The sequence below is a fragment of the Lynx rufus genome, unplaced genomic scaffold (assembly GCF_022079265.1).
Source record: "Lynx rufus isolate CCGP_SWC_20201006 ecotype Redwood Valley unplaced genomic scaffold, mLynRuf1.p SCAF_2, whole genome shotgun sequence".
Lineage (NCBI taxonomy): Eukaryota > Metazoa > Chordata > Mammalia > Carnivora > Felidae > Lynx > Lynx rufus.
This window is the reverse complement of record NW_025814834.1, coordinates 205,901,191-205,924,056: the sequence shown is the minus strand read 5'-3', so window position 1 is coordinate 205,924,056 and position 22,866 is coordinate 205,901,191. Positions and strand designations below refer to the sequence as shown.

General features: G+C 58.6%; 1 protein-coding gene across 1 annotated transcript in view; it reads left to right on the top strand.

The window, feature by feature from the left end:
* EPHA8 (EPH receptor A8) overlaps positions 1-22,866 on the top strand; it is a 34,003-nt gene that overhangs the window by 1,854 nt on the left and 9,283 nt on the right. The window contains 4 exon segments of the mRNA XM_047084405.1: positions 3,817-3,881; positions 10,279-10,942; positions 17,925-18,080; positions 20,246-20,581. Coding sequence (XP_046940361.1) covers positions 3,817-3,881; positions 10,279-10,942; positions 17,925-18,080; positions 20,246-20,581 — 1,221 coding nt within the window.

The window sequence follows — 22,866 nt, the reverse complement described above, 5'->3', positions numbered from 1 at the left end:
GGAGGGCGGGATTGGGGCAGAAGGGCCTGGGGGCTCTCGGAGCTATGACCTGAGAAGACAGTTTTCCCAGGTTTGGGTTGGAGGGAGGGGAACAGTTTCTCATCAGTAGATGCCGAGGGGTCCACATCTGGGATCCGGGCTCTGGGCTCTGGGCAGTACACCCTCAACTCCTCTCTTCCATTATCTTCTCCAGGAAGGAGGCAGCACCTTCCAGAATTGCAGGCTGGCAAACCCCAGAGTCCCCCTGCAGAGGTGACTTTGAACAGGCTCACCTGCCGAAGGCAGGCCACTGGCCTGAGAGAGAGGACATGTCCAGGGGAGGGGCAGCAGTTGGGGAAGAGACAAGGTCCACAAAGAGAGGCAGGAGGGAAGTCTTTGTCTAGGACAGGGCTAGGCATTGTCCAGGGGCCAGTGCACGCCGTCCGGTCGATGAAGCAGGGTACCCACAGTGGGGCGGAGGGCAGCCACGCAGGTTGGACAGCCTGAGGCGTAGGTTCCACGAAGGACAGTCCTTCCTCCGGAAGGACACGAGTCCCTCCCGGGATCATCCCTGGGCTGGTACAGTGCCAGGACTGGCAAGGGAGACTGTTGGAGCTCCGGGAGGGGCGTCTATTCCCAGCCGGGCTCTTGCAAAGGTGGCAGTGCCCCAGCCTGGCCAAGTGCCCCTACGCCAGGTTCCTGCCAGGGGAGAGGAGGGCCCTGCACCTGCAGAGATGCCCCCCAAGCCCCACCAGGCTCATAGCCCCTTATCACTCTCTGGTGTGGATTATCCACCACTTTGGGGTGATCACCGAGGCGTTCACAGCCTGGCTGACATCCCCTGGCCACCCGAATTCTCCAGCCTCACCATCATGCACCGCGTCCTCAGGGAATGTAAATCAATTTAAGTATTAGTCTCAGCGAAATGGAATGGGGGAAGGTGACAGTGCTGGAGAAAAAAAGAAATCGCATAATGCCTTCCACAGTGGAACAGGAAAGGCTTAGGAATTATCTGTGCTTCTCAGAGCAGGAGAGGGACCCGTTTGATCTCCCAGAACAGCCCAGGCGGGTAGGCCCAAGAGGGATGCCCGTAGACATCTTGCAGATGAGGAAACTGAGCACAGAGGGGTTAAGTGATTCAGTTCCCTGAAGGCCCTGAGAGATGGTGAGTTCAGTCCTCCCATTGGCAAATGCGGAGACCGGGCCCAGAGAGGAGAACTGACTTCACAGATGTCACACAGACCCACAGGCCAGCAGTGCAAGAGGCAGGAGGGAGCCCAGGCCTGGTGCCCAGAAGGGTCTGAATTTCCAAGGGGACTCAGGCCTGGGCCAGGTGGGCCTCATGCTGGAATTCTCTCCAGTCTGAAGAAACCTCCGGTGGGCCTGGAGCTTTCCCGGACAGACATCCTGCATCCCCACCCCACCCCCGGCCCCCCCTAGGAGGGTGTGTGAGGTAGGGAGGAGGGGCACAAAGGGAGAGGAGAGGAGGGCAGGGTCAGGGAAGCTTCTGGAAGGAGTCACAACAAGCAGCCCTGGAATCCTATAGCTCTTCCTGAATCCGATAGAATCGACTTTTGACTTATCTTTGGATTATCTGAGCCCCCTGGCTGGCTGATCAAGAATCCGCAGCAAATGTGGTGAGGCTTCCTGGGGTGGGAGGGGTCTGGAAAGCAGGGTCTGCAGACACCCACCCGCCCTGAGAGTCAGGACCCTCCAGCGGGGAGGAGTCTGAGTGGTGGACATTTGTTCTGATTGCCCCTGGGTCGGGGCAGGTCTGAGCTGCATTCAGGGGAAGCTGGAGAAAGGGCCCTCCGGCTCCAAGACCCCATCTGGAATGTGGGTTGGAATGGGGGAGCCCCCGGGTCCCCGGCCCCGTCATCTCCCCGGACTAGGCTCTGCTAGTCTGGGGGAAACTGCAGTGCGGCCCCCTCCCCCTCCCACCAGCCAGCAGGAGGAGAGAGCTTGCCTGACCCAGTTTTCTCTCCATTGCCTGAGAGGAAGGGAAGGAGGCGGGAGGGCTTCTCTCTGCCTGCGCCCCTGGCGTGGGGCCGGCTGGGGAGGGGAGATCCCTCTGCGGACGCTGGCTCCGTGGCTTGATCCCACCTGACCCCTGGGGACCCAGGGAGGCGGGCAGAGGCCCGACCCTCGTTCTCCGAGCTCTCTCTCCAGCCGGCCTTCCCTCTGGGGGCTCTGACAATGGGGTGGGAGGGTAAGAGGAGGGAGAAAATCAGCAAATAAGAGAGAGCATCCTCACTCCAGCATTTCCTGAAGACACTTGTCTCCATCTTTGAGGGGCAGGCGCAGAGCTATGCAAATCACAGGCAGAAGGACACCCAGCCTCCCTGCAGAAAAGTTCCAGGAGGGCCCCAGCTTTAACCCTCTGTAACCTGGCCCAGCCAGCCTAGTTGGAAGCCCATGATTGAAGGCTGGGAGAGGGGGTGCGTGGGAAGAGAGAGCGAAATGGAAAGCCGTGGGGAGGTGGAACCCAAAGCCCTCCGAACGGTCATCACCAGATAGATCAAAGGAAGCAGGGGCCCAGAGAGGGGAAGGGACTTACCCAGGACACACAGCATTTGAGATTCAAACCCTGATTTCTGAACAGGTTAGTGCTGCTTCCTCACCTCAAAGTGAATGGAGTAGGTCTGAGGTCCAAGGAGAGAGGCAGGAGGGGCAGGACTTCGGGAAAGGGAATTCGTGTTAATAAGGCATTGACTCCGGGCTCCACAGTTTACCCTCCGTCAGCGCTAGGTATTATTATCCCCATTTTACAGAGGAGGAAATTGAGGGTCAGAGAAGTGAAGGTCACCTGCTACTGTGTAGCTGCATTGAGAGATGAGCCCAGCAGTGTCTGGTCCCAAAGGCAAGCTCTTCTCTGTTGTGTTGTGGAGGCTTTGCAGGGTCCCCTTGGAGGATCTGGCTTAGAATAGACTCGCCTTCCAGGCCATCACTCCTTTCCCAACCGCGGTGACTGCTCACGGGTCCCGCCAGGGCTGGGGGCGCCGTCTGCGGTTGCCTCGTCAGGTGCTCTGAACACCAGCCCTGCCGGCTCCGCCTGTGGGGCTCCAACATGTTCCCGAACTTCCCCGAGGCTCCGTGTACTCATTGGTAAAGAGAGAAGAATCAGCACCTCTCCGCAGTTGTGCAGGTCACAGAGGAGGCGTCCAAAGCGCCCCTCGCAGAGCTCAGCACATAGTAGGTGCCGAGAGGCCGCTCTTAACTCCTCCCGATCTCTTCGCATCAGACGTGCACGGAGGACTTATTAGGTGCCAGGCATCTCTAGCAAGACGGTGGTGATTGCAAAGCCGGGGCCAGTCCTCCTGTGGGACAAATGACCGCAGAGTGTGAACGTTGGTGGGTGCTTTTGGATGCTGTCGTGTCTCACGAGCGAGACGGGGATCAGGTTGTCCCTCACAACACCCTGTAAGACAGGATCCGCTGTCACACCCATTTTTCACAGGAGGAACCTGGGGCTCAGGGAGGGGCAGGGACTTGTTCAGGGACACACAGCTCCTAAAGTGGCAAGGCTGGGATTCTGGCCCGGGCCTCCTGGACTCCCGAGCCCGTCTCTTAACCATCCCGCTGCATCACCAACCCGGGAAACCCAGCGCTTGGGGCAGCTTGCGTTCTGGGGGTTTGGCCGACGTGGTGGAAGGAGGCTTCGGGCAAGAGGCACAACTCGAACCGAGCCCTGAAGGAGAAGGGAAACGAGAAAGACCACAGACACAGAGCTGGTGTGGGCTGGCCTGAGTGAAGACTCGTATGGCCAGGTGGGGCTGCTCTGTGGGACAGGGGAAGGGTGTCCCAGGGGCTGATGCTTTCTTGTCTCCTGTTTTACAGTGAACTTGCTGGACACATCAACCATCCATGGAGACTGGGGCTGGCTCACGTATCCGGCTCATGGGGTAGGTGATAGGCAGTGGGGCCAGCGTCATCCTCTGTGAGCAGAGAAAGGGTCTGACTCACAGTCTTATCATCAGATAGATCAAAAGGAAGCAGATGTCCAGAGAGGGGAAAGGACTTACCCAAGGCCACACAGCAGTTAGAAACAGAGCTGCTGATTCTTTCCTTCCTCCTCCCTCCCTCCCTCCCTCCCTCCCTCCCTCCCTTCCTCCTCCCTCCCTTCCTTCCTTCCTCCCTCCCTCCCTTCCTTCCTCCCTCCCTCCCTTCCTTCCTTCCTCCCTTCCATCCATCCATCTTTGCATTCATTCCTACCCTTCCACCTTCCCCCCTTCCTGCTTTCCTACCTTCCTACCATCTTCCTACCTTCCTTCCTTTCCTGTGTGCAGACCCTTGGGATTACAGAACCATCTGGTGCTGGGCTGCCAGTCCTTAAGTGTAAGGCCTCGAGTGTGGGATCCTTATATCTGGGTTCTGGGCCTACAGAGTCACATACCACAACTGGGCCCAGGGTCGCCGGGGACGTGCCAATGGCCAGGAACGGCCAAGAAAGGGCCCCAGCCAGGCCTTTCACCCCTCATGCCCCGTCCTCTCCAGGAGCTGTCCAGACCCCTGGACCCCCCCACCTGCCTCTCTCTTCTGTCAGAATCATCTGGGTGGCACTGCTAGAACCCACTGTGGCCAAACCCCCAGGCCCATATGGCCTCCACGGTGACCCTGGGCTGAGCCCATCAGGTCTCTGTGGGTTGTGTGCTCTCAGGCGGGGGGCCCCTCCCATCTTCCTGGGGAGCTGGCGCGGTAACCTCGGGGTGTCCAGGGAGAGCGCTGCACCGTCCCCGTCCCTCCACGTCTCTTATCCAGATCCCAGGGTGAGCAGGGCAGTCAAGCCAAAGTGAACCCGTGAGCCTGGCGGAGGCCCGATTCTGCCATCGACAAACGGGTGGCCCTGGTGGTCACCACTTCACTCCCCGAGTCCCAGTTCCCCAGCTGTTGGAAGGGATGTGCCTGTGACAGTGTCATGGGGTTTGCTGCAAGGGTGAGGGGAGGTGACACCTGGTCTGGGCACCGTGCCTGGCACATGGTGTGCCCTCACTGGGCACCGTCATCGTTATTAGTGTGTGTCAGTTACATGTCACATACGTGTCCTCCTGCAAGGGTGCTCAGAAACGCACCCTCACATCCCTGCCATAGACACAGGCACATCGCGTACGCATGACTTGTTTCATGAACACTGGCTTCCGCGGCTCTGGAGACGAGGGGAATGATATTAATGATGATGAGGGTGATATTGATGTCAAGAGTTAGTGTTCATGAAGGGAGTAGGGGTATGTCTTCACTTTGGGGTAGGGTTTTTGTTTATTTAAGTAGGTTTGAAGCGATAGGGTTTTAGTTTGTTTTAAGTAGGTTTCATGTCCAGTGTGGAGCCCAGCTCGGGGCTTGAACTCATGACCCTGAGATCGAGAGTTGGACACTTACCCCGTTGAGCCACACAGGCACCCCAGGGTGGTGTTTTCTTCCGGGTCATTTGTGGCCTGTGGCTGGGGTCAGGACAGAGCCCCCCTCTTCTCTCCCTGGAGGTTTCGTGTCCTGGCAGCAGTCAGCTGAGTCCATTGTCATCAGCCCCCATGCAGCAGGCTTCAGGGAGCTTCCCAGGCAGGCCACATGCGCCTAAGAACCAGGAGGGAACTCCTTTCTGCCAGAGCAGGTCAGCCCTGCCTGAGGGTAGAGGCTGGGTCTTTGGGGTATCTCTGTACCTCCCTGGGCCTCAGTCTCTCTTTGTGGAATGCTCCTGTGTGTGTGTCCCCAGATGGCTGTCTCCCAGGGGTGAGCATGGGTGAGAAAGGGCTTGATAAAGTGGGCCAGCTCTGCCAGTGGCGGGGGGCCGACCTTTGAGTGGGTGACTGCCTGGCTGATGGCTGGGTCAGCATTTCCCCTGAGACTCAGCAGCCAGGAAGGAGGGGGCCTGGCCCCAGGTTGGCTCTGGGTGTCTCTGTCCCTCTGTCCTACTCAGAACTTAGGACTTGGTTTTTAGAGTAACAAGGAATTGTAAAGGTTTTAAGCAGGTGGGGAGCATGACCAGACTTGGCGATGTTTTTCTGGAAATCTAAGGCTTGTTTGCTTGCAGAATGCTCTAAAGCATGGCTCCGAGTTACCTTACTTGTTTAGGAGTTAGAATAAATAACGTATATTCACATAGCTCTGAATAATTCACAGGCATTATCTCGTAATCCCCACAACCCATCCTGTGAGTAGGTACAGCCACCCCATTTCACGGATGAGGAAACTGAGGCTCAGAGCAGCAAGAAATAATTTGTCCACCATCAGGCAGGTTCCAAATGGTGGTCTCAAACTCCAGTCTCTCCGGCCCGGAGCCTGTGCTGAGTCCCTTGTGTTCTCTTTGGTGTGTGTCCTCATTGTGAGGGGGTGGGAGGCAATCCAGCGTTGTCTGCTCAGCCCGGGGCCACCTTCCACCTTTATGGGACCTGGAGAATGGGCTTGTCCAGAGAGGAAAGAAGGCTGGGTGAGATCCCTGGGTCCCAAACTCTAGATGTCGAGCCTGTTCCAGGCTAGCAGGTGAGGCATACAGATCCCTGCATCCAGGGGGTCTGGGGAGGTGCCTGGGAATCTTTTGTTTCATAAACTTTCCAGGTGATTCTCCTGCCCATCTAGCTAGGGAGCCTGTGGATGTGGTCCTTGTGTTCCAGGCACCCCTCTGATTCTGAAGTTTCCTAAACAGCCTGGGAACAAGGGTCATCCACGGCTGTCTCCAGCGTCAGCAAAATGACCGGATTGTCAGGCAAGGCTGCACGGCCTAGGAGCCAAGAGTCTGGGTCTTGGATGAGCCATTACGCTGCTGCCTTTAATCAGGGTGACTCAGGCAAGTCACTTACCTCGCCTCCACCTCCCCGTTTATAACACGGGGATGATCGCAGTTGCCATCAATGAGGATGCATGAAAGGGACATTTCCTGGTGAGAAATCGGAAGCCCTGAGAAGTTAAGCAACTCTGCTAAGGTTGGGGGGAGTCTGGCCCCAGGACCCAGACTCTTAATCAGGATGTGCCCTTCCCTCCACACGTTGGGGCGCACTCCCCCTCTTCTGGTGAATTAACCGATGATGCTGCCCTGGGATGAAAGTCACGTTCTGTTGTCTCACCTGATCCCCTGGAGTAGGTGGGAGGGGCTGGTATCAGCCCCTCTCCCCCCAGTTTCACAGGAGCACAAGCTTCAGAGAGGGGAGGTGATGTGCCCAGGGCTGCACAGCTGGTCCAGGGCATTCTGTTCCAGACAGAGGACGGAGTTGCAGAGCAGTGGTGGGGGCCGGAGGCGGGGGGGGGGGGGGGATGGGGGCGGTGCCGGGGTGGAGAACAGGGCTCATTCCATCCTTGCACCGGCCTCCAGGAAGTCGTGCCTCTCTGGGTGTCCGCAGCAGCCCCTGGGGCCGGCAGGGCAAGGCCAGGCCATTGGCACCGGTAGGGCGGCTGGGGCGGACTCAGATGGAGCTGATTAATTTATCCAGGTTCCTGGCAGGAAACAGACAGGGAGCAGCTGGCTGGCTCTTTGGTGCTCCGTTAATTGTGACAATGACTTTAACCCCAGATGTGACACCGCGCTGCCCGGAGGCCCTGGCTGCAGTGGGGGGCACAGGGGGGGCCCTGTAGGGGTAGGGGGTGTAGGAGGCATCAACTCTCGGGTGAGGCTGGCACACCGCGGACCTCTTCCCCAGGGGGCCCGGAGGCAGGCGCCGGTGGGCTGGGAAGATGCTGCTGGGTCGGCGTCGTAGGAGTCCTGTTCCTCTGGTGCCTTGCTGGGCCAGGCCCAAGCCAAAGCGCTTGGCAGCCTACGTCTTTCGTCCTCTCGAGCCTCACTGAGGCGGGCCTGTCTGAGCCCCATTTTACAGGGGTGGGCGCTGAGGGTAGAGGCCACGTGGCTGGCCAAGACAAGGAGAGATGGAGGGGCTTTTGTCAGACTTCAGACCCCCGAGGCCCCACTCCAACCCTTGTGAGTTACTCAGAGCCCCACAGATTCTCAGAACATCATGAGGAGCAGTTTTTACCTCCCACCCCCCTTAAGTAAGAGGATCTCTAGTTCAAGGGCAACTGCCCATAGTGGCCCGAGAAAGGACAGCAAGGCATTGCATCTCTGGCCGAGCCAAGGCAGGGACCCGAAGCCCGTCCCCTCCATCTGCCCTCAGCCCCCAGCCCCTCCTTGGGGCCATCAGGAGTCCACTGAACTCAGCCCACAATAACTGCTTCCGGCCAACCAGCATTCTGCAGTTGAGGAAGCTGGGGCCCAGAGAGGAATGGGAGCTTGCCCGAGGTCACACAGCACGTTAGAGACCAAGAGGTCTTGATCTCTTGGCTCCTGGCTCATTTGTCAACATTGGATCTTGGAGGTGAATCTTCTGTGTCCAAACTGGGCTATTTGGTGCTCGCGGGACATTGCTCATACTCCCCCTGCAAGAGCTTCCTGCTTCAGCCTGCAGGAAGTTCCACCCCCCTCTGGATGCCCATCCTCTTTGGCATAGAGCGCCCAACCACCTTGTCTGATGCACTGTGAGACGGTCAAGGGGAGGGAGTATTTCTGGCATGTTGCTTTCCTTGTTTTTAAAAAAGTTGTGGTAGGGGCACCTGGGTGGGTCAACTGGTTGAGCGTCTGACTCTTGATTTCGGCTCTGGTCACGATCCCAGGGTTGTGAGATCGAGCCCCGCGTAGGCTCTAAGTGTGGAGCCTGCTTGGGATTTTCTCTCTCTCTCTTTCTCCCTCTGCCCCGTCCACCCGTTCACTCTCTCTCTAAAACATTAAAAAAAAAATTAATGAAGCCGTTGAACTGGGTTTAAAAAAACAATTGTGGTGAAATACACATAACATAAAATTTCCGAACCACATTCTAACTGCTTTTTAAGTGTACAGTTCAGTGGCATTAAGTACATTCGCTGTGTCGTGTGACCATCACCGCCATCTATCTCCAGAACTTTCATCTTCCCAAACCGAAACTGTCCGCATGAAACACCAGCCTCCCGTTCCCCAGCCCCCCGGCCCCTGACAACCACCATTCCATTTTCTGTTTCCGTGGATCTAAGTACCTCATATAAGTGGAATCATAAAATGTATGTTCTTTCACTGGCTTATTTCACTTTGTAGAATATCCTCAAGGTTCACCCATGTCGTAGCATGCATCTGGATTTCCTTCCTTTTCAAGGCCAAGTAATATCCCATTGTTTGGATATACCGCAATTTGTTTACCCCTTCATCCAACGATGGACCCATTTGGGTCATTTCTACCTTTTGGCTGTTGTGAATAATGCTGCTGTGTAAGTGTTTGTTTGAGACCCTGACCTTCGATTCTTTTGTGTGTATGTTCCCAGAAGTAGAGCTGTTGGACCGTAGGGTAGTTCTATTTTTGACTTTCCGAGGAACCTCCATACTGTTTTCCACAGTGGCTGCACCATTTTACTTTCCCACCAACAGGGCACAGGGGCTCCAGTTTCTCCACATCCTCACCAACATTTGTTATTTTCTGTTGTTTTGATAGTAGCCGTCCTAGTGTGTGTGTGTGTGTGTGTGTGTGTGGTATTGCATTGTGGTTTTGATTTGTATTTACCCTAATGATTAGGGATGGTGAGCATCTTTCCATGCCGTATTTGACCATCTGTATATATTCTTTGGAGAAACGTCTATTCAAGTCCTTTGCCCGTTTTTTAAATTGGGCTGTTTGGTTCTTTGTTGTTGAGTTGTAGGAGTTCTTTATATATTCTGGATGTGAATCCCTTATCAGACACGTGATTCGCAGGGATGTTGCCTTTTGCTCTGTTGACTGTGTCTGATTTATTTCTGGATCACTGATAACCTGGCTAGCGCCTGGCCCAGAAACCGCCACATTCAACGTCCCCACATCCTAGTACTCCCTTTCTCAAGGATCTGAGGCATAGTCAGGTTCACGAATTAGAAAGATCCCTCTGGCAACTGATACGGAAACTGGACCCGTGGGCTCCCTGAATCACCCAAACAGAATACCCCCAAACTGCCCCCCCCCGGGAGTGTTTGGAGTTGCCATGTAGAAACAAGGTTGGATTTTGTAGCCTTGGCATCAGTTCCAGTACTGGCTCCACCAGTCACCAGCCGGGTGACCTCAGACATGTGGCTCACACGTCTGAGCCTGTCTTTGCTCCAATGCAGCAAAACACGCTTTCCCAGAAGGATGTGGAGCTCTCTAGAGTGCCTGACGGCTGTGACAGTCCAGTAGGAGGTCAGCAACCCCAGGGCAGAGACCCAAGTTCCATCTTCTTCCCCAGGATGCCCCCGGGGCCATGCATGTTGCACGTGGCACGTGGCCGGGGCGACCGGCAGGAGAGGGCGAGGTGCTGCCTCTCGCGTCAGCGCTGTGCTCTCTCTGCCCGCAGTGGGACTCCATCAACGAGGTGGACGAGTCTTTCCAGCCCATCCACACGTACCAGGTGTGCAACGTCATGAGCCCCAACCAGAACAACTGGCTGCGCACGAGCTGGGTGCCCCGCGACGGTGCCCGGCGTGTCTACGCCGAGATCAAGTTCACCCTGCGTGACTGCAACAGCATGCCCGGCGTGCTGGGCACCTGCAAGGAGACCTTCAACCTCTACTACCTGGAGTCGGACCGTGACCTGGGCGCCAGCACGCAGGAGAGCAAGTTCCTCAAGATCGACACCATTGCGGCTGACGAGAGCTTCACGGGGGCCGACCTGGGGGTGCGGCGCCTCAAGCTCAACACGGAGGTGCGCGGCGTGGGCCCCCTCAGCAAGCGCGGCTTCTATCTGGCCTTCCAGGACATCGGCGCGTGCCTCGCCATCCTGTCTCTCCGCATCTACTACAAGAAGTGCCCCACCATGGTGCGCAACCTGGCTGCCTTCTCGGAGGCGGTGACGGGGGCCGACTCGTCCTCGCTGGTGGAGGTGCGGGGCCAGTGCGTGCGGCACTCCGAGGAGCGGGACACGCCCAAGATGTACTGCAGCGCCGAGGGCGAGTGGCTGGTGCCCATTGGCAAGTGCGTGTGCAGCGCTGGCTACGAGGAGCGGCGGGACGCCTGCGTGGGTGAGTGCGCCACGCGGGGTGGGGGGCACGTGGGCTCAGTCCGGGCGGGGCGTGGGGGCCGTGGCAGTCGGCAGGGATCCGGGCGGCGAGCTCAGCACCTAGGAAGATGGGTGACCCTCCAGGGTTCGTGGGTCAGCGAATACACCAGGCCGCCTGTGTGTGTGGGAGTGTGTGTGTGTGTGTGTGTGTGTGTGTGTGTGTGTGGAGCAGGGGAGAGAGAACGGAGGCAGGCACGCCGCAGCCGGGTGGCGCCCTCTGTGGGCGCCGTGGAGGGGTACGTCTAAGCACGCCCGTGTGCTCGGGCACATACCTGTGCGAGGGAACGATTCTAGGAGCTCATGTGCGTCGGGCATCATTTTAGGCACTTTTCACATATTAACTCATTTAGTCTCCGGGCCTCCCCTGTGACATAGAAGCTACTCTTATCCTGGTTTCATAGACAAGGAGACGGAGGCACAGAGAGGCAGAGGAACTTGCCCGGGGGCACACAGCGCGGGAGTGGCAGAGCTGTGACTTGAACCCAGAAGTCTGGCACCGGAATCTGTGCTTAAAACCGCCAAACTTGCACGGAGTGGAGGGAAGTGGAACCAGTCCGTGGGTGAATGAGTGCAGTCTGGGGCACCCAGGGGGTACTCTCTAGGTTGGGTGTGTCACTGGGGCACCTGGACCAGCCTGCCGGCGTTTGGGGGGGGGGATCTTACCCAGGGACCTGTGGGAGGGGACAGCCAAGGTCCTTGTGAAGGGGAAGGTGGAGAACGCAGCAGCGTGGCACCTGTCTCCCCATGAGCATGTTGCTGGGGTTCCCATGCCAGAGACCGAGAGCAGGACCCACACCCCAGGCTGCGTGGACGTGCCTCACGCTTGCACTGTGCCCCTCTGGGGGCAGTGTCACGAGGCATCCCAAGCACCCGGGTCACCGGGAGAGTCGGCTGGACAGACAGCTGGTGACCCAGCTGTACTGGTCTCCGCCTGGTTGCCCTCTGCCCTTCCTCGGCCTCCCCGGGGGCTGGGCACACGGCAGCGCAGCCACTCAGAGCATAGTGAAGCCTGCTGTTGGGACCACTGGTTCTCCTGGGGAAGGAGGAGGTTCCTGTGCAGGGAGCAGAGAGACTAGGGCCCGGCCCCAGATAGGAATTGGGACGGGGCCCATCCCTCGGCCCCAGCAGGCAGGCAGGGCCCCTCAGTGCTCACAGGACTGAGGAGGCCACAGGCTGACAATTTCAGGTGATGCTCAAGGTAGTTCTGTGGGATCAGGATCTCCCATGCAGCCACTAGGCCCTTTCCAGCCCCTCTCGGGGGGCTCTGGTTTCCTTAAGAAGTCCTTCTTCGCACTCCCAACTGCTGTGAGTCTTTGCTTCTCCAGAACCCTGACCCCCAAAGCACCTTCTGTGACATTTGCCTGTTTCTGGACTTGTTCTATCACCTGTGGCCTAGTTGGCTCTCAGGCTCCCAGGCTCCCAGGGTCCCAGGCTCCCAGCCTCTCCTGGCTCCTATCACAGCCATCCCTGTGCTTCTCAACTTCCCACTGGTAATTACAATAACAAACACCCCCGTTGCCTTTACAGCTCATAAAGCGATGCTCACACATCAGTTCATTTGCTCACTGTAGCAAGGCGGGTATTACCATTCCATTTTACGGATGGGAAAACTGAGGCTTAAGAGGTAGTGTCGCTGCATAGGCCTCCCGGCTGGTGACAGGCAGAGCTGGGGCCTGAGTCAGGTCTGTCTTGCTCGGAGCCACGTGTAGGTGTGTAACCTATCCCCGGCCCAGCACCAGCGCTCTCCCTGCCTGAGCTGGCTTCCAACATCCCCTCATTCTGGTGCGGATAATAAAGTCCCTTAGCGACAATTTGTTGAGCGTTTGCCACGTGAATGAGTGCTTCTTACTCCTCACGGCAGTTACTCATTCTGTTGAGCATCTAGTGTGGCCCAGGCACGGGGGTTTCGGCACAGGGAGTCCGTGCAGCCGGGGAGTTCACACACTTTCTCATGCTTACAAAAGTCCTCTGAATGAGGTCGTGTCTCCCCATCATACAGATGCAACAAACTGAGCCCCTTCCACCTAAGTCACAGAGTAGGGCTCTGATCCCAGGCTGGCTCCCTCCAGAGCCCTCGGCTGCTCCCTCTGTCCCTAGAGCCTGCTGCTAGACCCCACCGCCCTCCTCTCTGGGGTAACATCAGAGCAGTTAGGAACTGGCATAGCACAGGCCATAATAATCAGGCCAGCTGCTCAGCGGATACCTGCTCAAGGTCAGCCGCTGGCCCCAACTCTGGTGCAAGTAAGCCCCTTGTCTGTCCAGCGTGCCGTGGGACACACTTGCTCGTGGGAGGGAGACTGGTCTTCCTGACTGGGGGATCGGGGGTCTCCGGTCCTGCTCCAGCCCCCTTGTTCGACAGGGGTGGGGAGTGGAGCCCAGAGAGGGAGTGTGTTTTGCCCAAGGTCCCACAGCGAGTCAAGGGCAGCACTCCTGGTAGAAGCTCCCAAGTCCTGGGCAGCAGGACCGTCCCAGGGCTGGGAGAGGCCGAGGCCAGTCTCGTTTCCTGGCAAAATAAGAAAGAAATGTCAAAGCGGGGTTAGGCAATGGCGGCACATTTCGAATTTTACATCTGAATCACAATACAACATAATTATGCCAGTTGCGAGATAATTACGGGTTTTATAAAAAATATTAATTCCTAACGCACGGCAGGCAGTGAGGTTTGGGGACGGGATGCCAGTGGTAGGTGGCACGGGGAGAGACTTCGCTCACTCCTGTCGCGGGTTTCTGTGATGGTCTGTGTTACCTCCTTTGAAGAAGCAACGTGGGTCTGAAACTGAGCCCACCGCCCCCCCCCGCCGATGCGAGGCCCTGCCAGCGGTCCCCATCCTCACCCCTCCTTGGGTGGGTACCCTGAGAGTGGGGAGGCTGGGGGGCCAAGCAGGAGCTGGGAACAGACTGGGGGTGCCCTTCTGGGCTGCTTGAGTTGTCCCCTCAAAGCTGCGGCTCCCCTCCACCGCCGATCCGCCTGCGTGGGACTCCCTGAGGACCGTGGGCCCCTGGCTTCTCCATCAGACAGTTGTCTCTGAGCAAACCGTTGAGGAGGAAGGCTGGGCCCTGGGGTCCCCGCCTGCCCAGCCTGAACCCTCCACCTTCCTTCTTAGCAAAAGGAGGGGATCCAGAGCCTGAGGCCTGCAGCAGGGGCCGGCCCACGGCGATGGCCTCCCTCCCGGCCTCCCTTCCCCCTGGTTTCACCCTCACTGCTCTCCTCAGAAGTGGCCGGGAGGCACTCAGTTTGACAGAGAAGACAGTGAAAGCCCATGGGAAAGGGACCAAGCCAGTCGCCCGGCTCTTTGAGGCCTCACCGAGACCCCTCAGGCCTCAGAGACCCACAGAAGAACGTCAGAGCCAGGCGGAGCTCGCCCAGTCTGCCAGTGGGGAAATGGAGGCCCAGAGAGGTGATGTGACTGGCCCAAGGGCACACAGCTAGGGGTGTGATTGCATCCCAGATCTCCCAACTCCTTGAGCAGAGCGGTCCCCTCACAACACAGTTCCAGACCCAGGACCCCACCCCCCCAGCTGGCTGCAGCCCCCTCCCCGCCGGGAAGGGGAGAGACCTCTCAGAACATCACCCAGCAAGCAGCAGCCCCGAGTCTGAAGTCCTGGTTGCCGTCCTTCCCGTCACCTGGACGCAGAATACAAACCACCCTCCGAGGCCCTGATCATTTTTCTATAAATATCAGAGCGTCTCGTTTCGGAGGGGGAGCGTGAGCGACGAGCTCTTTTGCCTTCCTGACTGTGTTTAAAATCTGATTTGGAATTAATTTCCTTTGGTCATCCACCGGCAGACACCTTATTTGTCAAATCTCAGGCTCTTGGCGGGGGAGAGGGGAGAGGTGGTGGGGCCTCAGGCAGCTGCCGGCCTGACAGGCGGCCTGGGCAAGGTGCCCTCGGCAGGGGCAGCAGCCCCGCCTGGCTCCCGGCCGACACTCGGGCCACGCAGACTCCGGAAGCGCCCTGGGTCGACGGGCGGGGCCGGGCCCCTGCCCAGGGCCGCTCCATCTGTCTCGGCCATTAATTCCCGGCTCTGCCTCCAGGTCTCCGGGCTCCCCGAGGCCTGGTGATTAGTATTCTTATTAAAGATTATTTTATTTTCATTGCGCGGATTAATCTGGCTCTGACACGTTACAGCCATATGGGTATTAGCAGAGCGCGTGAGAACCGCCCATCGGTGAGCGGCAGAATGGCCCGGCCGTCTCTAAGCCCCGGTCCATGTTGAGAGGCTGGTGGGGGAAAGGCCCGGGCTCCAGAGGCTCCCCCACCTGGGTTTGCATTCTGGCCCAGCGAGGAGCCTAGAGCAAGGCACTCCGCCGGTTTCCTCTCTGCCAAACAAATGTATTAATGGCAGCCACGTAGCATTGTGATAAGTGCCGGGCGCTGTCCTGACGTGAATTCACATGCATTTGCTCATGCCATCCTCACAACAGCCCTGGGAGGTGGGGGACTGTTATTATCCCCATTTTACAGATGAAGAAACTGAGGCCCAGCAGGCTGCCTAGCGTCCCTTCGCCTAGAGCAGAAGAGGAGCCCAGGCAGCCTGCTTCCAAGTTTCCGCTCTTAACTGACAAGAACCAGATGGACTCTGAACGGCCAGGGGCTCAAGACCCGCAGGCTGTCGTGCTGTGCTTGCTTTATGCCATGAATCACCCCAGGGTGTCACCATACGTGTGCTGTGTGCCTCTCACTGCTCCGATGGCACATTGAGAGCAGGACCGACTCCTCGTATCTCAGCTCCATGGTAGAATCTCAATAAATGTGGGTGAAGGAATAAATGAGGGGAGGAATGAGCGAATGGTCCCCGAACTGCTAGCCGACATGGATCTGCTATAACTATAGGGAGGGTCACTGTCATTCAGTTCAACAACAGGCCCAACAAATGTTTGCTGATGAAGCGCAAAACCTTCCTCTGCCCCATTCCTGGGCCTGGAGGAAGGCTCCTAGGCTGTGCCCCAGGGCTTTGTCTCCCGGAGGGCTTCTGGGAGGAGGAGGTGAGATCACAGTGTGTCAGCTAGGAGCCCCACAACCCGGAGCTCCCAGCGAGCCCTGAGCCCTCGTGGGTCTCTCCAGGGGGGAGGGAAGAAGTCTCAAAACTGAGGCACACGTTCGCCAACTCTCCAACCTGTGAGCCCCTTCTGGCTCCACCCCCTCTGAGTCTGGGAATCGGTGTCATTTCTCCCAATGCCAGGTTTTCTCTCAAGCCTGTAGCATTTTACAAATTAACTTGATTTTAGCTGTTATAATACACAGTGAACTTCCCGGTGGTCCCTGTTGCAAAGGAGGTCAGGTCCGTGGTGCAGCTGAGGACCACCCGGCTAGGTGGCATTTGGTCCTCCTTGAACTCCCGGGATCTCTCCCTGCTGCAGAGCAGATCACGGCGGGATTAGCTCACTTTGAAAACTTGGCACTGACCGCTTCTGCTCCGAGCCAGACTCTAGGAAGTTTGAGATGAATAGGGCAGCCCTGCCCTTGTTCACCAGGAGCTGCCCACAAGCACCTTCCGGTTTAGGAGGAGGGCCAGACGTACCGATACACAAGTACAGCCATAGTGTTATTGGTGGCGATACTGAGCAGGGACTGCAGAAGTGGGGCAGGGAGGAGTTGTTTCTACGCACCTGCACATGTGCGTGTGTGCATGTGTGTGTGTACACGTGGAGGTGTGGAGAAAGGCTTCGTTCCAAGGGACAGGAAGATGAATCTTGAGAGTTTGACAGGTGGACAGAAAGGACAAGCCATCCCAGGAAGAGGGCATAGCACGTGCAAAGGCCCCGACGCAGGAAACAACCTGCTGGGTGTGGGGAGTGGCCGGTCCTTTAGTTTGGCCTATGGATGGCGAGTGAGAGGTGACACTGGAGGAGGCTGCGGGAGGGCTGTGCCTGCCACGCTTTATTGTTAGGCCGTGAGGGTGTGAACCGGCAGTGACCAAGTCAGGTGTCGTTTTAGGGAGTTCTGTAACGTAGAATACCCCCACTCCCTGTGTGGCTGACAACTTCTTACTGCTTAGACACGATCCAAATACCATTTCCTTCCCTGAGAAAGTAGCTCCTCGCACAGTTTACCCTTTGCCACCTCACCGCTTTATTTCCTTCCTGGCAATGATCACGGCCTCGTTTACCGCACTCCAAGGTGCTGGCTCTGTGAGGACAGAATGAATGGCAGTCACACTGGCAGCTGGGACTGGGGACTGGGGAGGCAAGGCTGGAGGCTGGGTCATCCAGGTGAGAGATGAAGCAGGTGTGGCGGAGGCCGGGGAGAAGGTCACGTACAAGACTGGTCAGTCCCGGTCGCGGTGACAGGCTCTGGGAGGGGGCGGGAGCCTGCGAGTCCTGGAGAGTCAGCATTGCTTGGGGAGCTTGGAAAACAGATCCCCAGGCCCCACGCCTGGCTCTTCTAACTGGCTGGCCGTGGTGGGGCCTGGAATCTATATTTTTATAGGGGTCCTATCACCTGGGTCTCTTTTCCAGTCACATTCCCACCCGCCCCATTCCCTTCCAGCTTTCGTTCCTACCCAAGTCCCAACCCCAACCCTTGGATGCTGAGCCTCCTGACCCCCACACCCGAGGCAGTGTCTCACTCAGGGCCCGGTGTCCGGTGATGGGCAGATTCAGGCTGGAGACCGGCCTGGGTGGGAAGGGCCGCAGCGGGAGACGTGACTCTGGTTTGAAGAGGCTCTTTCCTGTGCCGACTTCGGGGCCGGGACTCAGGTATCGGGGTCCCAGCCTCAGTTCTGCCCCCGACTAGCTGTGCAACCCTGTGTAAGTCACAGGCCCTCTCTCTGCGCTTCCGTCCCTCCATCTGCAGATGAGGGTAGGACCTGGTGATGCTGAAGGGCTACACCCGTGTCCCTCGGGAGATCCCACTGGAAGCCTTGGGTCAGAGGGAAAGCTGCCCCGAGGCCTGCCAGGGTGGCCCGGCTGGCTCACCTGAAGCCGCCTTGTCCTCCGCAGCCTGTGAGCTGGGCTTCTACAAGTCAGCCCCTGGGGACCAGCTGTGCGCCCGCTGCCCTCCCCACAGCTACTCTGCAGCCCCCGCTGCCCAGGCCTGCCACTGTGACCTCAGCTACTACCGTGCGGCCCTGGACCCACCGTCTGCAGCCTGCACCCGTGAGTACCACCCCGAGCCCCAGCATCCTGGAGATCAAGACCGGGCCAGGACCGCATGCTCCCAGGACTCCAGGGACCCAGTCAGTGCTCTGTGGGTGAGGCAGGGACAGGTGGCTCTCTTGGGCCGGGGGCCAGTCTGGGGTAAGGGGGGTGACTCCGACTGACTCCTCCGTGGTGGCCTTGACCTCTCTGAGGTCCCTACTTCTTGTCACATGTCGCCTGCCATCTCTACAGGGAAATCCTTCCTTCCTTCCTTCCCTCAGTCTTTCCTCTTTGCTTCGGGGAGCAGACGAGAGCTGGACTCATGCCCCGCCCGGTACCAGGCGTTTTGGGTCATCTTCTGATCCGGCAGTGATCCTGCTGTCCTGGGAGCTGGGGTGGGCGAGCCAGGGGGTTCCCGTGAAGCAAGGGCCCGTCAGAGGAGCCCCCTAACCGCTGCCGTCCTCGATGGACTGCCTGAGCTGCCTTAGTGGGTGTGGGGTGTGGGGTGAGTGTGTATAGGAACTATGTGTGGCCGCCTGCTTGGATGTGGCATGCGTGTGTCTGATTCTGGGTGTGCCCTGGGAGGCCAGCAGCGATCAGAACACTGTGTGTGTCTGTGTCGGCAGCTGCTCCCGTAAGAGGGGCCCGCATAGTGTTTGTGTGCCAGGGCTCGAGCGTGAGAGTCTCGTGCCCACGTACGTAAAGGACTCTGAGGGGTGCGTGTGCACATGTGGGTCCCTGTAGGGGATTCCCAGGTCCCCGCAGAGCTTGGACGAATGTGCCTTGTGAGCCCAGCGTGTGCGCACGTGGCCCAGCAGGGGAGGCGCGTGTGCCCAGAGAGGGCGTGGTTGCGTGTGCTCATGCCCTGTGCACCTGAGGGGACTCCGAGGGGCTCTGACACCGCGCCTGCAGGGCTGTGTGCCTGGGTGTTCTGTGTGCTATGGGCGGGGCTCCTTCATCGCCTCCTCTCCTGGCCGGAAGGTGCCTCTCACGCTCCCATCCCGGCTGGGAGGCGTAGCAGCCATCTCAGCCTACCCCGTTTGCCAGTGCTGGTCTCTTGAGGTGGAGTGAGGGGCACTTCTCACTGGTTTTGCCCCCCAGTCAGTCTCCAGTCTCCCCCAACCCCCACCTCCATCACACCCAGCTCCCGGGCTCCCTGTACATGGCGTGCACACACACACACACACACACACACAAACACACACACTTTGTCCCTCCCTCCCTCCGTCCACTGTCCTGCCCAGACCCATGCATTTTCCCCACATGGGACCTGCCGATACAGAAAGGATGGCTGCGCGATGTGGCGCCTACCATGGGCTTTGCAGGCAAGGTGAGCCCAGCTCTAGGTCACGGACACTTGTTCTCAGCTAGCCGGACTCCAGTTTTTCTCCAAATCCACAATTCAGTGCCCTCAGGTTCTAGAAATCTTACGACTGTAAACGACTAAGCTTTTAGTATTCCGCACCCTTCAGATTCTACTATTCTCTGTGATTTTGAGATTCTACTCTTCTATTTTCTTGAGATCTGAGAGTCTCCGCCTGAGATTTGAAATTCTGAGCCCCGGGGCCCACCCCCCTCAGCACCCCCAGTCCCTCCAGACTCGAATCCCCGCCCCCAGGAGCCTACCCCAGCCCCACCTTTCTCTCCAAACCCTCTGCGCTTCCCAGACTGGGGCTCTGGACACACACTGCTGCAGAGACCTCCACTGGGCTTCCCGGAGCCTCCATTTTACACCCAAGCGGTGCTCAGCGGTCTGTGCTTTCCGTCCAGCGCAGGGTGAAGGAGTGAAATGCGGCAGGCAAATGACAGAGGCATTTCGCACCCGCCCCCAGGGTGGCTGCTGTGGGCCCCTCTCCCTCCCCCCCCCCCCCCCCCCCCCCCCCCCGCCCCCAGGGTTGTCAGTCTCTCCACCTGCTCTGCATGAAAATGCTGGGAAACGCAAACCCCGATCCCTGTAGGTCCTGCGGCGGGACAGGGCAGGGGGTTCTGCACGCGGACCTGACGCCGTGGTCCGGGCTGGCACCGCCTCTGCCGTCAGGGAGCTTCCCGAGGCTGGAGAAGGGGTGACCTTACCCTCGGGGAGCCCCACGTATCACGGGGGGAGTCCCGGCCCTTCCCTGGTGTGTGATGAGCGGGAGGCCGTTGCTGCCCACCACTGCCGCCTGCCGTTCTCTCCTCCCCAGGGCCGCCCTCGGCACCGGTGAACCTGATCTCCAGCGTGAATGGGACATCCGTGACCCTGGAGTGGGCCCCCCCCCTGGACCCAGGCGGCCGCAACGACATCACCTACAACGCCGTGTGCCGCCGCTGCCCCTGGGCGTTGGGCCACTGCGAGACGTGTGGGAGTGGCACCCGCTTCGTGCCCCAGCAGACAAGCCTGGTGCGGGCCAGCCTGCTGGTGGCCAATCTGCTGGCCCACATGAACTACTCCTTCTGGATCGAGGCCGTCAACGGCGTGTCCGACCTGAGCCCCGAGCCCCGCCGGGCGGCTGTTGTCAACATCACCACGAACCAGGCAGGTAGGCGGAGATGCTCCGTGCCCCGGCTTCCCTGGCCCCTGGCCCTCGCAGGATCGGAGCACCGCCCCGTACGCGGTGGTGTTTCGGGCAAGTGCCTGCCTCTCCTGGCCCAGCCTTCCTCCCCAGGACTGGGAGTTGCAGGCTCTCCACACCCTTAGAAAAGTAGATCCTGCCCCGTAGGTGGGAGAAATCCGACAAGGTCAGAGACGGGCCTCCACGGCCATCGTAGGCCTGGGTTCCAGAGCTTTCTCTCTGCCTCTGTTTCTTCCTTGGTGCACTGGGAATAACAGTACGTGCCTCAGGTCCTATTTGGGGGCTTAAGTGAGAGAAATGAAAACTCCGAGCCCAGCACCTGGCCCAAGGTACCTGCTCAATAAATGTCATTAAAAAATAAAATCACTCTGATTATCATTTTCCAGAACACCTGCCACTGCTGCCCCTGGGAGGGATTTGGTTGCACTGGTTTGGACAACAGCCGTTTATCTCTGTGTGTCTAGACAGTTGCTGGGCTGAATTTAGCCCCTGGAGCCCCTCCCTTTCCAAATTCTGGTGAGTCCTGCCTGTCAAGTGACAGCCCGGCCCAAGAGCCCACCACAGTAGCTTCTCCATTAACGGCCACCCCAGCACACATCTAAGCCCACCGTGACCCCGACCCCGTCTCCCCCCAGCACCACGCAGGCCTGGTCCAGCAGTCACTATTCTCACCATGTCACCGAGGAGGAGTCCGAGGCTCTGTGTCACCCCACAGGAAGTGGCAGAGGCAGGATTCAAACCCAGGTCTGCCTCGCACCCAAGTGAAACAGGAGATCCAACTGTGAGCCCAGGGCACCCCCTCCCTGATGCCAGGCTTTGTCCATTCAAGAGACCCTCTTCCAGCCGGCATTTGTGGGGCACGCACCGAATGCCCAGCTCTGTGCCCGGGGCTGGCGACACAGTGGGGAATAGGCCTGTGTGCCTGGTGCGTGGGGCCCTGCCCTCGGCCACTGGTCTCCAGGGAGACTGGGGCAGACGGCTGGCTGGCCGGGGTGCAGGTGGAGTAGAACCCAGGGGCATTCCCGACACCGTCAGTACGCTCCATCGTTAAAAGAGAAACCCTCCCTTGAAGCCCCGCTCCCTTCCAGCCCCCAGACCATTTCCGCTCCCAGGAAACCTTCCTGAAAGAGCTGTCTGTCCTGCTGTATCTGCGTCCTCTCTCGGTGAGCCTCTTTGGGCGGCTCCTATCAGGCATCTTTCCCCACCTGGCCCCTGAAGTCCAATGCCTCCACCGGGCCACGCGCCGCAGGGACTTCTCTCCCTGTTCTTTTCTCATTGGTGGAACACTTGGCGTCTTGCCCCCAAGCCCTGCACATCCCCCATTTTCTGTTCACCTGTCTGGCCTGCCCTTGTGCATCCTGCCAGCCCCGCTTCCCCGAACAACCTCAAAAGGCTGGAAGGACCCTGGGCTTGTCCCAGACCCTCCTCCCTCCCCTGTTCAGCCAGGTCCATCTTTTCCGAGTGATCTTATCAGGGCCCGTGGCTTGGAATGCACTCTCAGGCTGACATCCCCCAAATGTACCAGCACGGACCTCTCCCCTGAGGCCTAGCTGCCCACTCCCGCCCCCACTTGGATGTGTTTTAGCCACACAGCACCCCCGGACCTGCACCTCCCAGAGGCCCCCCACCTCAGGACACGGCACCACTGTTCAGGGGGATGCTGGAGCCCCACACCCCGTTGTCAGCCTGACTTCTCCCTCCCTCCCTCCCTCCTCCACCACCCACCGGCCCCACCGGGCCCCACTTCAGGTGACCACCGCCCCCTCAGAGTCCTTCCAGTGCATCTGCCTTACTCAGCTCAGGCCGTCGTAGCAAAATACCGTAGGTTGGGGGCTTAAACCCCGGAGGTTTTTGCTCACGGTTCTTGAGGCTGGAAGTCCAAGATCAAGATGCTGGCCGGTTTGGTTTCTAGTGAGAACCCTCTTCCCGGCTCGTGGACAGCTGCCCTCTTGCTGTGTCCTCACAAGGCAGAGAAAGAGAGAAGTGTCTCGTGGCTTTTCTTATAAAGGCACTGATCCCATCATGAGAGTCTCACCTGCATGACCCCCTCTGTACCTAATTATCTCCCTAAGACCCTACGTACAAAGACTACCAGGTTGGGGGTTAGGGCTGCAATATATGAATTTGGGAGGGGGACACAATTCAGTCCACAGCACTGTCCACACCCCCAGCGTGTGCTGTGTGGGCAACCACAGGGGGCCCCTTCCCCTCGCCCCGTGACGCCTTCTCTCACTGCGTCCTGAATGAGCTTT